Source organism: Phasianus colchicus, chromosome 39 (assembly GCF_987193195.1).
Source record: "Phasianus colchicus chromosome 39, bPhaCol1.hap1.1, whole genome shotgun sequence".
NCBI lineage: Eukaryota > Metazoa > Chordata > Aves > Galliformes > Phasianidae > Phasianus > Phasianus colchicus.
In genome coordinates this window covers 1293171-1307844 of record NC_143474.1, presented here as the reverse complement: position 1 = coordinate 1307844, position 14674 = coordinate 1293171, and the positions used below count along the sequence as shown (strand labels likewise).

The window sequence follows — 14674 nt, the reverse complement described above, 5'->3', positions numbered from 1 at the left end:
CCCATAGAACCCCATAACTGACCCTATAACCCCATAACCGACCCTATAACCAACACAACCGGTCCCATAACTGACCCTATGACCCCACAGAACCCCATAACCGACCCCAGAACCCCAAAACCCCAGAAATGACCCAACAAAACCCATAGAACCCCATAATTGACCCTATAACCCCATAACTGACCCTATAACCCCAGAACCGACCCTATAACCCAACAGAACCCCATAACCGACCCCAGAACCCCAAAACCCCAGAACTGACCCTATAACCCCATAGAACCCCATAACTGGCCCTATAACATCACAGAACCCCATAGAACCCCATAACCGACCCTATAACCCCATAACTGACCCTATAACCCCAAAACCGACCCCATAACCCCACAGAACCCCATAACGGACATTATAACCCCAAAACCCATAACTGACCCTATAACACAACAGAACCCCATAGAACCCCATAATTGACCCTATAACCCCGTAACTGACCCTATAACCCCAAAACTGACCCTATGACCCCATAGAACCCCATAACCGACCCAGAACCCCAAAACCCCAGAACTGACCCTGTAACCCCATAGAACCCCATAACTGGCCCTATAAACTCACAGAACCCCACAGAACCCCATAACCGACCCTATAACCCCAGAACCAACCCTATAACCCCATAAGCGACCCCATAACCCCATAGAACCCCATAATTGACCCTATAACCCCAGAACCGACCCTATGATCCAACAGAACCCCATAACCGACCCAGAACCCCAAAACCCCAGAACTGACCCTGTAACCCCATAGAACCCCATAACTGGCCCTATAAACTCACAGAACCCCATAGAACCCCATAACCGACCCTATAACCCCATAAGCGACCCCATAACCCCAAAACCGACCCCATAACCCCACAGAACCCCATAACGGACATTATAACTCCATAGAACCCCATAACTGGCCCTATAACCCAACAGAACCCCATAGAACCCCATAACTGACCCTATAACCCCGTAACTGACCCTATAACCCCAAAACTGACCCTATGACCCCATAGAACCCCATAACCGACCCCAGAACCCCAAAGCCCCAGAACTGACCCTGTAACCCCATAGAACCCCATAACTGGCCCTATAAACCAACAGAACCCCATAGAACCCCATAACCGACCCTATAACCCCAGAACCGACCCTATAACCCCAAAACCCCATAACTGACCCTATAACACAACAGAACCCCATAGAACCCCATAATTGACCCTATAACCCCAGAACCGACCCCATAACCCCATAAGCGACCCCATAAAACCCAAAACCGACCCCAAAACCCCACAGAAACACATAACGGACCTTATAACCCCAAAACCCCATAACTGACCCTATAACCCAACAGAACCCCATAGAACCCCATAACCGACCCTATAACCCCAAAACCCCATAACTGACCCTATAACCCAACAAAACCCCATAGAACCCCATAACCGAACCTACAACCCCATAACCGACCCTATGACCCCAAAACCCCATAACCAACCCTATAACCCCAAAACTGACCCTATAACCCAACAGAACCCCATAACCGACCCCAGAACCACAAAACCCCATAACTGGCCCTATAACCCTATAGAACCCCATAACTGACCCTATAAACCAACAGAACCCCATAGAACCCCATAACTGACCCTATAACCCCAGAACCGACCCTATAACCCCATAGAACCCCATAACCGACCCCAGAACCCCAAAGCCCCAGAACTGACCCTGTAACCCCATAGAACCCCATAACTGACCCTATAACCCCATAGAACCCCATAACTGGCCCTATAAACCAACAGAACCCCAAAGAACCCCATAACTGACCCTATAACCCCAGAACCGACCCCATAACCCCATAAGCGACCCCATAACCCAATGGAACCACATAACGGACATTATAACCCCAAAACCCCATAACTGACCCTATAACACAACAAAATCCCATAGAACCCCATAACCAACCCTATGACCCCATAGAACCTCATAACCGACCCCAGAACCCCAAAACCCCATAACTGGCCCTATAACCCCATAGAACCCCATAACTGGCCCTATAAACCAACAGAACCCCATAGAACCCCATAATTGACCCTATAACCCCATAACTAACCCCATAACCGACCCCATAAAACCCAAAACCGACCCCATAACCCCACAGAACCCCATAACGGACATTATAACCCCAAAACCCCATAACTGACCCTATAACACAAGAGAACCCCAGAGAACCCCATAATTGACCCTATAACCCCATAACTGACCCTATAACCCCAGAACCGACCCTATGACCCCATAGAACCCCATAACCGACCCCAGAACCCCAAAACCCCATAACTGATCCTATAACCCCATAGAACCCCATAACTGGCCCTATAAACTCACAGAACCCCATAGAACCCCATAACCGACCCTATAACCCCAGAACTGACCCTATAACCCCAGAACCAACCCTATGACCCCATAGAACCCCATAACCGACACCATAACCCCAAAGCCCCAGAACTGACCCTATAACCACATAGAACCCCATAAATGGCCCTATAACATCACAGAATCCCACATCACCCCATAACCGACCCTATAACCCCATAACTGACCCCACAACCCCACAGAACCCCATAACTGACCCTTAAATCCTATAATCACCTACCTGACCCTATAACCCAACAGAACCCCATAGAACCCCATAACCAACCCTATAACCCCAGAACCGACCCCATAACACCATAACCCACCCAATAACCGACCCCATAACCCCATAACCCACCCCATAACCCCATACCTGACCCCATACCCGACCCCAAAACCCCATAAGTGACCCCAAAACCCCATAAGTGACCCCACAACCCCACCTCCTCCACCAGCACGGTGTCCCCGATGAAGATGGCGTACGGCCCCATAACCGACCCCATAACCCCATAACCCACCCCATAACCGACCCCATAACCCCATAACCCACCCCATAACCCCATACCTGACCCCATACCCGACCCCAAAACCCCATAAGTGACCCCAAAACCCCATAAGTGACCCCACAACCCCACCTCCTCCACCAGCACGGTGTCCCCGATGAAGATGGCGCACGGCCCCATAACCGACCCCATAACCCCATAACCCACCCCATAACCAACCCTATAACCCCATAACCCACCCCATAACCCCATACCTGACCCCATACCCGACCCCATAACCCCACAACCGACCCCAAAACCCCATAAGTGACCCCAAAACCCCACCTCCTCCACCAGCACGGTGTCCCCGATGAAGATGGCGTACGGCCCCATAACCGACCCCATAACCCCATAACCCACCCCATAACCGACCCCATAACCCCATAACCCACCCCATAACCCCATACCTGACCCCATACCCGACCCCAAAACCCCATAAGTGACCCCAAAACCCCATAAGTGACCCCACAACCCCACCTCCTCCACCAGCACGGTGTCCCCGATGAAGATGGCGTACGGCCCCATAACCGACCCCATAACCCCATAACCCACCCCATAACCGACCCCATAACCCCATAACCGACCCCATAACCCCATACCTGACCCCATACCCGACCCCATAACCCCATAAGCGACCCCAAAACCCCATAAGCGACCCCACAACCCCACCTCCTCCACCAGCACGGTGTCCCCGATGAAGATGGCGTACGGCCCCATAACCGACCCCATAACCCCATAACCCACCCCATAACCGACCCCATAACCCCATAACCCACCCCATAACCCCATACCTGACCCCATACCCGACCCCAAAACCCCATAAGTGACCCCAAAACCCCATAAGTGACCCCACAACCCCACCTCCTCCACCAGCACGGTGTCCCCGATGAAGATGGCGTACGGCCCCATAACCGACCCCATAACCCCATAACCCACCCCATAACCGACCCCATAACCCCATAACCCACCCCATAACCCCATACCTGACCCCATACCCGACCCCAAAACCCCATAAGTGACCCCAAAACCCCATAAGCGACCCCACAACCCCACCTCCTCCACCAGCACGGTGTCCCCGATGAAGATGGCGTACGGCCCCATAACCGACCCCATAACCCCATAACCCACCCCATAACCGACCCCATAACCCCATAACCCACCCCATAACCCCATACCTGACCCCATACCCGACCCCAAAACCCCATAAGTGACCCCAAAACCCCATAAGTGACCCCACAACCCCACCTCCTCCACCAGCACGGTGTCCCCGATGAAGATGGCGTACGGCCCCATAACCGACCCCATAACCCCATAACCCACCCCATAACCGACCCCATAACCCCATAACCCACCCCATAACCCCATACCTGACCCCATACCCGACCCCAAAACCCCATAAGTGACCCCAAAACCCCATAAGTGACCCCACAACCCCACCTCCTCCACCAGCACGGTGTCCCCGATGAAGATGGCGTACGGCCCCATAACCGACCCCATAACCCCATAACCCACCCCATAACCGACCCCATAACCCCATAACCGACCCCATAACCCCATACCTGACCCCATACCCGACCCCATAACCCCATAAGCGACCCCAAAACCCCATAAGCGACCCCACAACCCCACCTCCTCCACCAGCACGGTGTCCCCGATGAAGATGGCGTACGGCCCCATAACCGACCCCATAACCCCATAACCCACCCCATAACCGACCCCATAACCCCATAACCCACCCCATAACCCCATACCTGACCCCATACCCGACCCCAAAACCCCATAAGTGACCCCAAAACCCCATAAGTGACCCCACAACCCCACCTCCTCCACCAGCACGGTGTCCCCGATGAAGATGGCGTACGGCCCCATAACCGACCCCATAACCCCATAACCCACCCCATAACCGACCCCATAACCCCATAACCCACCCCATAACCCCATACCTGACCCCATACCCGACCCCAAAACCCCATAAGTGACCCCAAAACCCCATAAGCGACCCCACAACCCCACCTCCTCCACCAGCACGGTGTCCCCGATGAAGATGGCGTACGGCCCCATAACCGACCCCATAACCCCATAACCCACCCCATAACCGACCCCATAACCCCATAACCCACCCCATAACCCCATACCTGACCCCATACCCGACCCCAAAACCCCATAAGTGACCCCAAAACCCCATAAGCGACCCCACAACCCCACCTCCTCCACCAGCACGGTGTCCCCGATGAAGATGGCGTACGGCCCCATAACCGACCCCATAACCCCATAACCCACCCCATAACCGACCCCATAACCCCATAACCCACCCCATAACCCCATACCTGACCCCATACCCGACCCCAAAACCCCATAAGTGACCCCAAAACCCCATAAGTGACCCCACAACCCCACCTCCTCCACCAGCACGGTGTCCCCGATGAAGATGGCGTACGGCCCCATAACCGACCCCATAACCCCATAACCCACCCCATAACCGACCCCATAACCCCATAACCCACCCCATAACCCCATACCTGACCCCATACCCGACCCCATAACCCCATAAGCGACCCCAAAACCCCATAAGTGACCCCACAACCCCACCTCCTCCACCAGCACGGTGTCCCCGATGAAGATGGCGTACGGCCGCCCCTCCCTGCAGCTCAGCTCCGACAGCCCCACGTTGACGCTGAACACCATCCCTAATTGGGGTCGTTAATTAAGGGGGGGGGTCGTTAATTAAGTGGGGGGGGGGGTCGGTAATTAGAGGAGGGGTCGGTAATTAAGGGGGGGGTCGGTAATTAAGGGGGGGGTGTTGGTAGTTAGGGGGAGGCTTTCAGTTATTTGGGGGTTTTTCATTCATTTGGGGAGGTCTTATTAATTAAGGGGAGGGGGGCTGATTAATTGGGGAGATTTCGTTAATTGGGGGTCTTGTTAATTGGGGGCGGGGTCATTAATTGGGGGAGGGGGTCATTAATCGGGGCTGGGGGGGTCATTAATTGGGGGAGGGGGTCATTAATTGGGGGAGGGGGTCATTAATTGGGGTGGGGGGTCATTAATTGGGGGAGGGTCTCAATTAATTGGGGGTTTCCATTTATTTGGGGGGTCTCATTAATTGGGGGAGGTCTCATTAATTGGGGTGGGGGCTCATTAATTGGGAGGGGGCTCATTAATTGGGAGGGGGCTCATTAATTGGGGGGTGTCTCATTAATTGGGGGGTGTCTCATTAATTGAGGGGGAGTTCATTAATTGGGATGAGGGCTCATTAATTGGGGGGGTCTCATTAATTAGGGTAGGGACCCATTAATTGGGGGAGTGTCTCACTAATTGGGGGGGGTTCATTAATTGGGGGGGCCTCATTAATTGGGAGGGGGCTCATTAATTGGGAGGGGGCTCATTAATTGGGGATAGACTCATTAATTGGGGGGGTCTCATTAATTGGGGATAGGTTCATTAATTGGGAGGGGGCTCATTAATTGGGGTGGGGGCTCATTAATTGGGGGGGGTCTCATTAGTTGGGAGGGGGCTCATTAATTGCTGTGGAGGATCATTAATTAAGGGGGGGCTCATTAATTGGGGGGCTCATTAATTGCTGTGGGGGGTCATTAATTGGAGGGGGTCTCATTAATTGGGAGGGGTCTCATTAATTGAGGAGGGATTCATTAATTGGGGATAGACTCATTAATTGGGGTGGGGGTCTCATTAATTGGGGATGGGCTCATTAATTGGGGATGGGCTCATTAATTGGGGGGGGCCTCATTAATTGAGGAAGGGCCTCATTAATTGGTATGGGGAGTCATTAATTGGGGGAGGTCTCATTAATTGGGGGGGTCCCAATTAATTGGGGGGGGGCTCCATCTTTTTTTGGGGGGTCCCATTAATTTTGGAGGTGTCCCAATTAATTGGGGGGGGGTCCCTAATATTTGGGGGCCCCAATTAATTGGGGGGGGTCTCATTAATTGGGGAGGGGTCTCATTAATTGGGGGGGGGGTCCCAATTTCTTTGGAGGGCTCCCATTAATTGGGGGGGGGTCTCATTAATTTTGGGGGTCCCGATTAATTGGGGGAGGGTCTCATTAATTGCGGGAGGGTCTCATTAATTGGGGGGGGGGTCGTAATTAATTAGGGGGGTCCTAATTAATTACCCTTCTTGAGGCGGTGCTGATTTTTGCTGTTGATGACCAAGGATCCCTCGCGGAATTCGATGCCCATGGCGAACCTAAATGGGGGGGGGGTCACAAAAAAACCCCAAAACGACCCCAAAATGACCCCAAAATGAACCCAAACGGCCCCAAATCCCATAAAATCGAGTCAAAATCCCATAAAACGGCCCCAAATCCCAAAAAAGTCCAGCCAAAATGAGGACAAAGTTGACCCGAAAGCACAGAAACTGACCCCAAAATCCCATAAAATTGGGCCAAAATGACCCCAAATCCCATAAGATTTCCCCCCAAACTGACCCAAAATCCCATAAGATTGGCCCCAAATGACCCAAAATCCCATAAGATTGGCCCCAAATGACCCAAAATCCCATAAAATTGGCCCCAAATGACCCAAAATCCCATAAAAATCCACCCAAAATGACCCCAAAATGCCACAAATTTCCCCCCAAATGACCCAAAATCCCATAAAATTGGCCCCAAATCCTCCAAAATGACCCCATACCAACCCCAAAATCCCATAAAATCGACCCAAAATGACCCCAAATCCCATAAAATTGACCCAAATTGAACAAAAATCCCATAAAATCGCCCCAAAATGACCCAAAATCCCATAAAATTGGCCCCAAATCCCCCCAAATGACCCCCAAACCGACCCCAAAATCCCATAAAATCGACCCAAAATGACCCAAAATCTCATTAAAAACCCAATAAATTGTCCCCAAATGAGCCAAAATCCCATAAAATCAACCCCAAATGTCCCAAAATCCCATAAAGTTGACCCAAAATGACTCAAAATCCCATAAAATTTCCCAAAGTGACACAAAATCCCATAAAACTGACCCAAAATCCCATAAAAATGCCCCAAAATTGACCCCAAAAAAACCGCAAACGACCCCAAAATGACCCCAATTCACCCCAAATTGACCCCAAATTGACCCCAAACGGCCCCAAATCCCATAAAATCGAGTCAAAATCCCATAAAACGGCCCCAAATCCCAAAAAAGTCCAGCCAAAATGAGGACAAAGTTGACCCGAAAGCACAGAAACTGACCCCAAAATCCCATAAAATTGGGCCAAATTGACCCCAAATCACCCAAATTTCACCCCAAATTGACCCAAAATCCCATAAGATTGGCCCCAAATGATCGAAAATCCGATAAGATTGGCTCCAAATGACCCAAAATCCCATAAAATTGACCCAAATTGAACCAATATCCCATAAAATTGACCCAAAAATGACTCCAAAATCACCCCAAAATCCCATAAAATCGCCCCAAAATGACCCCAAATCCCATAAAATCGACCCCAAATATCCCAAAATCCCATAAAATTGCCCCAAAATGCCCACAAAACCACCCCCAAAATCCCATAAAATCGACCCAAAATTGACCCAAAATCCCATAAAATTGACCCAAAATCCCATAAAATTGACCCAAAATGACCCCAAAACCGACCCTAAAATCCCATAAAATTGACCCAAAATGACCCAAAATCCCATAAAATTTCCCAAAATGACCCAAAATCCCCTAAAATTGACCCAATATTGACCCCAAAATCACCCCAAAATCCCATAAAATTGAACCAAAATGCCCCCAAAATGACCCCAAAACCGACCCCAAAATCCCATAAAATCGCCCCAAAATGACCCCAAATCCCTTAAAATTGACAAAATTGACCCCAAAATCACCCCAAAATCCCATAAAATCGACCCCAAATGACCCCAAATCCCATAAAATCGACCCCAAATGTCCCAAAATCCCAAAAAATTGACCCAAAATCCCATAAAATCGACCCAAAATCCCATAAAATTGCCCCAAATTGAACCAAAATCCCATAAAATCACCCCCAAAATCACCTCCAAATCCCATAAAATTGACCCAAAATGCCTCCAAGACCGACCCCAAAATCCCATAAAATCGCCCCAAAATGACCCAAAATCCCATAAAATTTCCCAAAATGACCCAAAATCCCCTAAAATTGACCCAATATTGACCCCAAAATCACCCCAAAATCCCATAAAATTGAACACAAATCCCCCAAAATGACCCCAAAACCGACCCCAAGATCCCATAAAATCGCCCCAAAATGACCCCAAATCCCTTAAAATTGACCAAAATTGACCCCAAAATCACCCCAAAATCCCATAAAATCGACCCCAAATGACCCCAAATCCCATAAAATCGACCCCAAATGTCCCAAAATCCCAAAAAATTGACCCAAAATCCCATAAAATCGACCCAAAATCCCATAAAATTGCCCCAAATTGAACCAAAATCCCATAAAATCACCCCCAAAATCACCTCCAAATCCCATAAAATTGACCCAAAATGCCTCCAAGACCGACCCCAAAATCCCATAAAATCGCCCCAAAATGACCCAAAATCCCATAAAATTTCCCAAAATGACCCAAAATCCCCTAAAATTGACCCAATATTGACCCCAAAATCACCCCAAAATCCCATAAAATTGAACACAAATCCCCCAAAATGACCCCAAAACCGACCCCAAGATCCCATAAAATCGCCCCAAAATGACCCCAAATCCCTTAAAATTGACCAAAATTGACCCCAAAATCACCCCAAAATCCCATAAAATCGACCCCAAATGACCCCAAATCCCATAAAATCGACCCCAAATGTCCCAAAATCCCAAAAAATTGACCCAAAATCCCATAAAATCGACCCAAAATCCCATAAAATTGCCCCAAATTGAACCAAAATCCCATAAAATCGCCCCCAAAATCACCTCCAAATCCCATAAAATTGACCCAAAATGCCCCCAAAACCACCCCCAAAATCCCATAAAATCGCCCCAAAATGACCCAAAATCCCATAAAATTTCCCAAAATGACCCAAAATCCCCTAAAATTGACCCAATATTGACCCCAAAATCACCCCAAAATCCCATAAAATTGAACACAAATCCCCCCAAATGACCCCAAAACCGACCCCAAAATCCCATAAAATCGCCCCAAAATGACCCAAAATCCCATAAAATGGACCCCAAATGTCCCAAAATCCCATAAAATTGACCCAAATTGAACCAAAATCCCATAAAATTGCCCCAAAATGACCCAAAAACCCATAAAATTGACCCAATATTGACCCCAACATCACCCCAAAATCCCATAAAATTGAACACAAATCCCTCAAAATGACCCCAAAACCGACCCCAAAATCCCATAAAATCGCCCCAAAATGACCCAAAATCCCATAAAATCGACCCCAAATGACCCCAAATCCCATAAAATCGACCCAAAAATGACCCCAAAATCAGCCCAAAATCCCATAAAATTGCCCCAAAATGCCCCCAAAACCACCCCCAAAATCCCAGAAAATCGCCCCAAAATGACCCGAAATCCCATAAAATCCACCCCAAATGTCCCAGAATCCCATAAAATTGACCCAAATTGAACCAAAATCCCATAAAATCGCCCCCAAAATCACCTCCAAATCCCATAAAATTGACCCAAAATGCCCCCAAAACCACCCCCAAAATCCCATAAAATCGCCCCAAAATGACCCGAAATCCTTTAAAATCGACCCCAAATGACCCCAAATCCCATAAAATCGACCCCAAATGACCCCAAATCCCATAAAATTGACCCCAAATCCCATAAAATCGACCCAAAAATGACCCCAAAATCAGCCCAAAATCCCATAAAATTGCCCCAAAATGCCCCCAAAACCACCCCCAAAATCCCATAAAATCGCCCCCAAATGACCCAAAATCCCATAAAATCCACCCCAAATGTCCCTAAATCCCATAAAATTGACCCCAAAATCCCATAAAATCGACCCAAAATCCCATAAAATTGCCCCAAATTGAACCAAAAATCCATAAAATCGACCCAAAAATCACCTCCAAATCCCATAAAATTGACCCAAAATTGACCCCAAAATCCCATAAAATCGCCCCCAAATGACCCAAAATCCCATAAAATCGACCCCAAACCCCCCAAAAATCCCCCAAAACCCCAAAAACCCCAAAAGCTGCGGAATTTACCCCAAATTTTTGGTGACTTTTCCCAGCAGCTCCGGTTTCTGTTTCCTCACCGCCTCCATCACCGCCCCGTACACCTCGCACAGCCGCGTCCCTAATTAATTAATCAGCCGCTAATTAGGCACTAATTGCTCATTAAGAAGAGCCCATACGCCTCGCAGTGCCGGCTGCCTAATTATTTAGTCATTAATTAGCTATTAATTAGGGATTAATTAGGCACTAACGCGACATCAATATGTGCTCCGACACCGGGCAAAGCCATGTCACTGATTAATTAGCCATTAATTAGCCATTAATTAGGGATTACTGGGTCATCAATAAGTACCTGTACACCACGCCCTGCGGGGTGCCTAATTATTTAGTCATTAATTAGTCATTAATTAGCCATTAATTAGGGATTAATGGGTCATCAATAAGTGCCTGTGCACCCGGCACAGCCGCGTCACTGATTATTAAGCCATTAATTAGCTAATAATCAGGGATTAATTAAGCACTAATGGGTCATCAGTAAGTGCCCATACACCTCGCGCTGCCGGGTTCCTAATTATTTAGTCATTAATTAATCAATAATTAGGGATTAATTAGGCACTAACGCGACATCAATATGTGCTCCGTCACCGGGCAAAGCCATGTCACTGATTAATTAGCCATTAATTAGCCATTAATTAGGGATTACTGGGTCATCAATAAGTACCTGTACACCACGCCCTGCGGGGTGCCTAATTATTTAGTCATTAATTAGCCATTAATTAGGGATTAATGGGTCATCAATAAGTGCCTGTGCACCCGGCACAGCCGCATCACTGATTATTAAGCCATTAATTAGCTAATAATTAGGGATTAATTAGGCACTAATGGGTCATCAGTAAGTGCCCATACACCTCGCGCTGCCGGGTGCCTAATTATTTAGTCATTAATTAGCCATTAATTAGGGATTAATTAGGCACTAACGCGACATCAATATGTGCTCCGACACCGGGCAAAGCCATGTCACTGATTAATTAGCCATTAATTTGTTATTAATTAACCATTAATTAGGGATTACTGAGTCATCAATAAGTGCCTGTACACCACGCCCTGCGGGGTGCCTAATTATTTAGTCATTAAATAGTCATTAATTAGCCATTAATTAGGGATTAATGGGTCATCAATAAGTGCCTGTGCACCCGGCACAGCCGCGTCACTGATTATTAAGCCATTAATTAGCCATTAATTAGGGATTAATTAGGCACTAATGGGTCATCAATAAGTGCCCGTACACCTTGCAGTGCCGGTTGCCTAATTATTTAGTCATTAATTAGCCATTAATTAGGGATTAATTAAGGATTAATGGGTCATCAATATGTGCTCTGACACCAGGCAAAGCCATGTCACTGATTATTTAGCCATTAATTAGCCAGTAATTAGCCATTAATTAGGCACTAATGGGTCATCAATAAGCGCCCATACACCACAAACTGCCGAGTGCCTAATTATTTAGTCATTAATTAGCCATTAATTAGGGATTAATTAGGCACTAACGCGACATCAATATGTGCTCCGACACCGGGCAAAGCCATGTCACTGATTATTTAGCCATTAATTAGCCATTAATTAACCATTAATTAGGGATTACTGAGTCATCAATAAGTGCCTGTACACCTGGCAAAGCCATATCTCTGATTAATTAGACACTAATTAGGGATTAATTAGGCAATAATGGGTCATCAATAAGTGCCCGTACATCCAGCACAGCCACGTCACTAATTATTTAGCCATTAATTAGCCAGTAATTAGGGGTTAATTAGGCACTAATTGCTCAATAAAAAGAGCCCATACACCTCACACTGCCGAGTGCCTAATTATTTAGTCATTAATTAGCCATTAATTAGGGATTAATTAGGCACTAACGCGACATCAATATGTGCTCCGACACCAGGCAAAGCCATGTCACTGATTAATTAGCCATTAATTTGTTATTAATTAACCATTAATTAGGGATTACTGAGTCATCAATAAGTGCCTGTACACCACGCCCTGCGGGGTGCCTAATTATTTAGTCATTAAATAGTCATTAATTAGCCATTAATTAGGGATTAATGGGTCATCAATAAGTGCCTGTGCACCCGGCACAGCCGCGTCACTGATTATTAAGCCATTAATTAGCCATTAATTAGGGATTAATTAGGCACTAATGGGTCATCAATAAGTGCCCGTACACCTTGCAGTGCCGGTTGCCTAATTATTTAGTCATTAATTAGCCATTAATTAGGGATTAATTAAGGATTAATGGGTCATCAATATGTGCTCTGACACCAGGCAAAGCCATGTCACTGATTATTTAGCCATTAATTAGCCAGTAATTAGCCATTAATTAGGCACTAATGGGTCATCAATAAGCGCCCATACACCACAAGCTGCCGAGTGCCTAATTATTTAGTCATTAATTAGCCACTAATTAGGGATTAATTAGGGATTAATCAGACATTGCTAACTGGCTGTACACCTGCTAAAACCACTTCCTAATTACTCAGTATTAATTAGTCATTAATCAGGGGGGGTCCCAAATTTGGAGGGGGGGTCCTAAAGAGGGTTGGGATCCTAATTAGCGGGGTTGGGGGTGAGATAATTAATTAGGGGGGTCGTTAATTGGGGGTGGGGGTCACCAAGGGGGTCCTGGGGGGGGTGGGGGGGGCAGATTTGGGAGCCCCATAGGGTTGCATTGTTTTGGGCTGGGGGTCCCAAATTTGGAGGGGGGGTCCCAAGGAGGTTGGGGTCCTAATTAGCGGGGTTGGGGGGGAGGTGGTTAATTAGGTTAATTAGTGGGGTTGTTAATTGGGGGTGGGGGTTCATGGGCAGCTTGGGGGTCACCAAGGGGGTCTTAGAGGAGGGGGGGGGGGCACATTTGGGTGCCCCATAGTGCTGGATTTTTTTGGGGTGGGGGTCCCAAATTTGGAGGGGGGGTCCCAAGGAGGTTGGGGCTCCTAATTAGCGGGGTTGTGGGTGAGATAATTAATTAGGGCGGTTGTTAATTGGGGGTGGGGGGGGAGTTCCAGGGGAGGTTGGGGGTCACTAAAAGGGGGGAGGGGGGGGCACAATTGGGTGCTACATAGGGCTGGATTCTTTTGGGGTGGGGGTCCCAAATTTGGAGGGGGGGTCCCAAGGAGGTTGGGCTCCTAATTAGTGGGGTTGGGGGGGAGATAATTAATTAGGGGGGTCATTAATTGGGGGTTGGGAGTCACTAAGGGGGGTCTTAGAGGAGGCGGGGGGGGGCACATTTGGGTGCCCCATAGTGCTGGATTGTTTTGGGGTAGGGGTCCCAAATTTGGAGGGGGGGTCCCAAAGAGAGAAGAGCTCCTAATTAGCAGGGTTGTGGGTGAGATAATTAATTAGGGGGGTTGTTAATTGGGGGGGGGGGGGGGGAGGTTCCTGGGGGGGTTGGGGGTCACCAAGGAGGTCTTAGAGGAGAGGGGGGGGGGGGCACATTTGGGTGCCCCATAGTGCTGGATTCTTTTGGGGTGGGGGTCCCAAATTTGGAGTGGGGATCCCAAAGAGGTTGGGGTCCTAAT

At 48.1% G+C, this 14674-nt stretch overlaps 1 protein-coding gene across 1 annotated transcript in view; it reads right to left on the bottom strand.

Annotated features, from left to right (window-relative positions):
* Positions 1-14674, bottom strand: part of SUPT16H (SPT16 homolog, facilitates chromatin remodeling subunit) — a 99735-nt gene that overhangs the window by 60324 nt on the left and 24737 nt on the right. Inside the window, exons 8-10 of the mRNA XM_090130129.1 lie at positions 11130-11220; positions 7107-7180; positions 5567-5664 (exon numbers count right to left, since the gene is read on the bottom strand). Coding sequence (XP_089986255.1) covers positions 5567-5664; positions 7107-7180; positions 11130-11220 — 263 coding nt within the window. The remainder of the gene's footprint in view (positions 1-5566; positions 5665-7106; positions 7181-11129; positions 11221-14674) is intronic.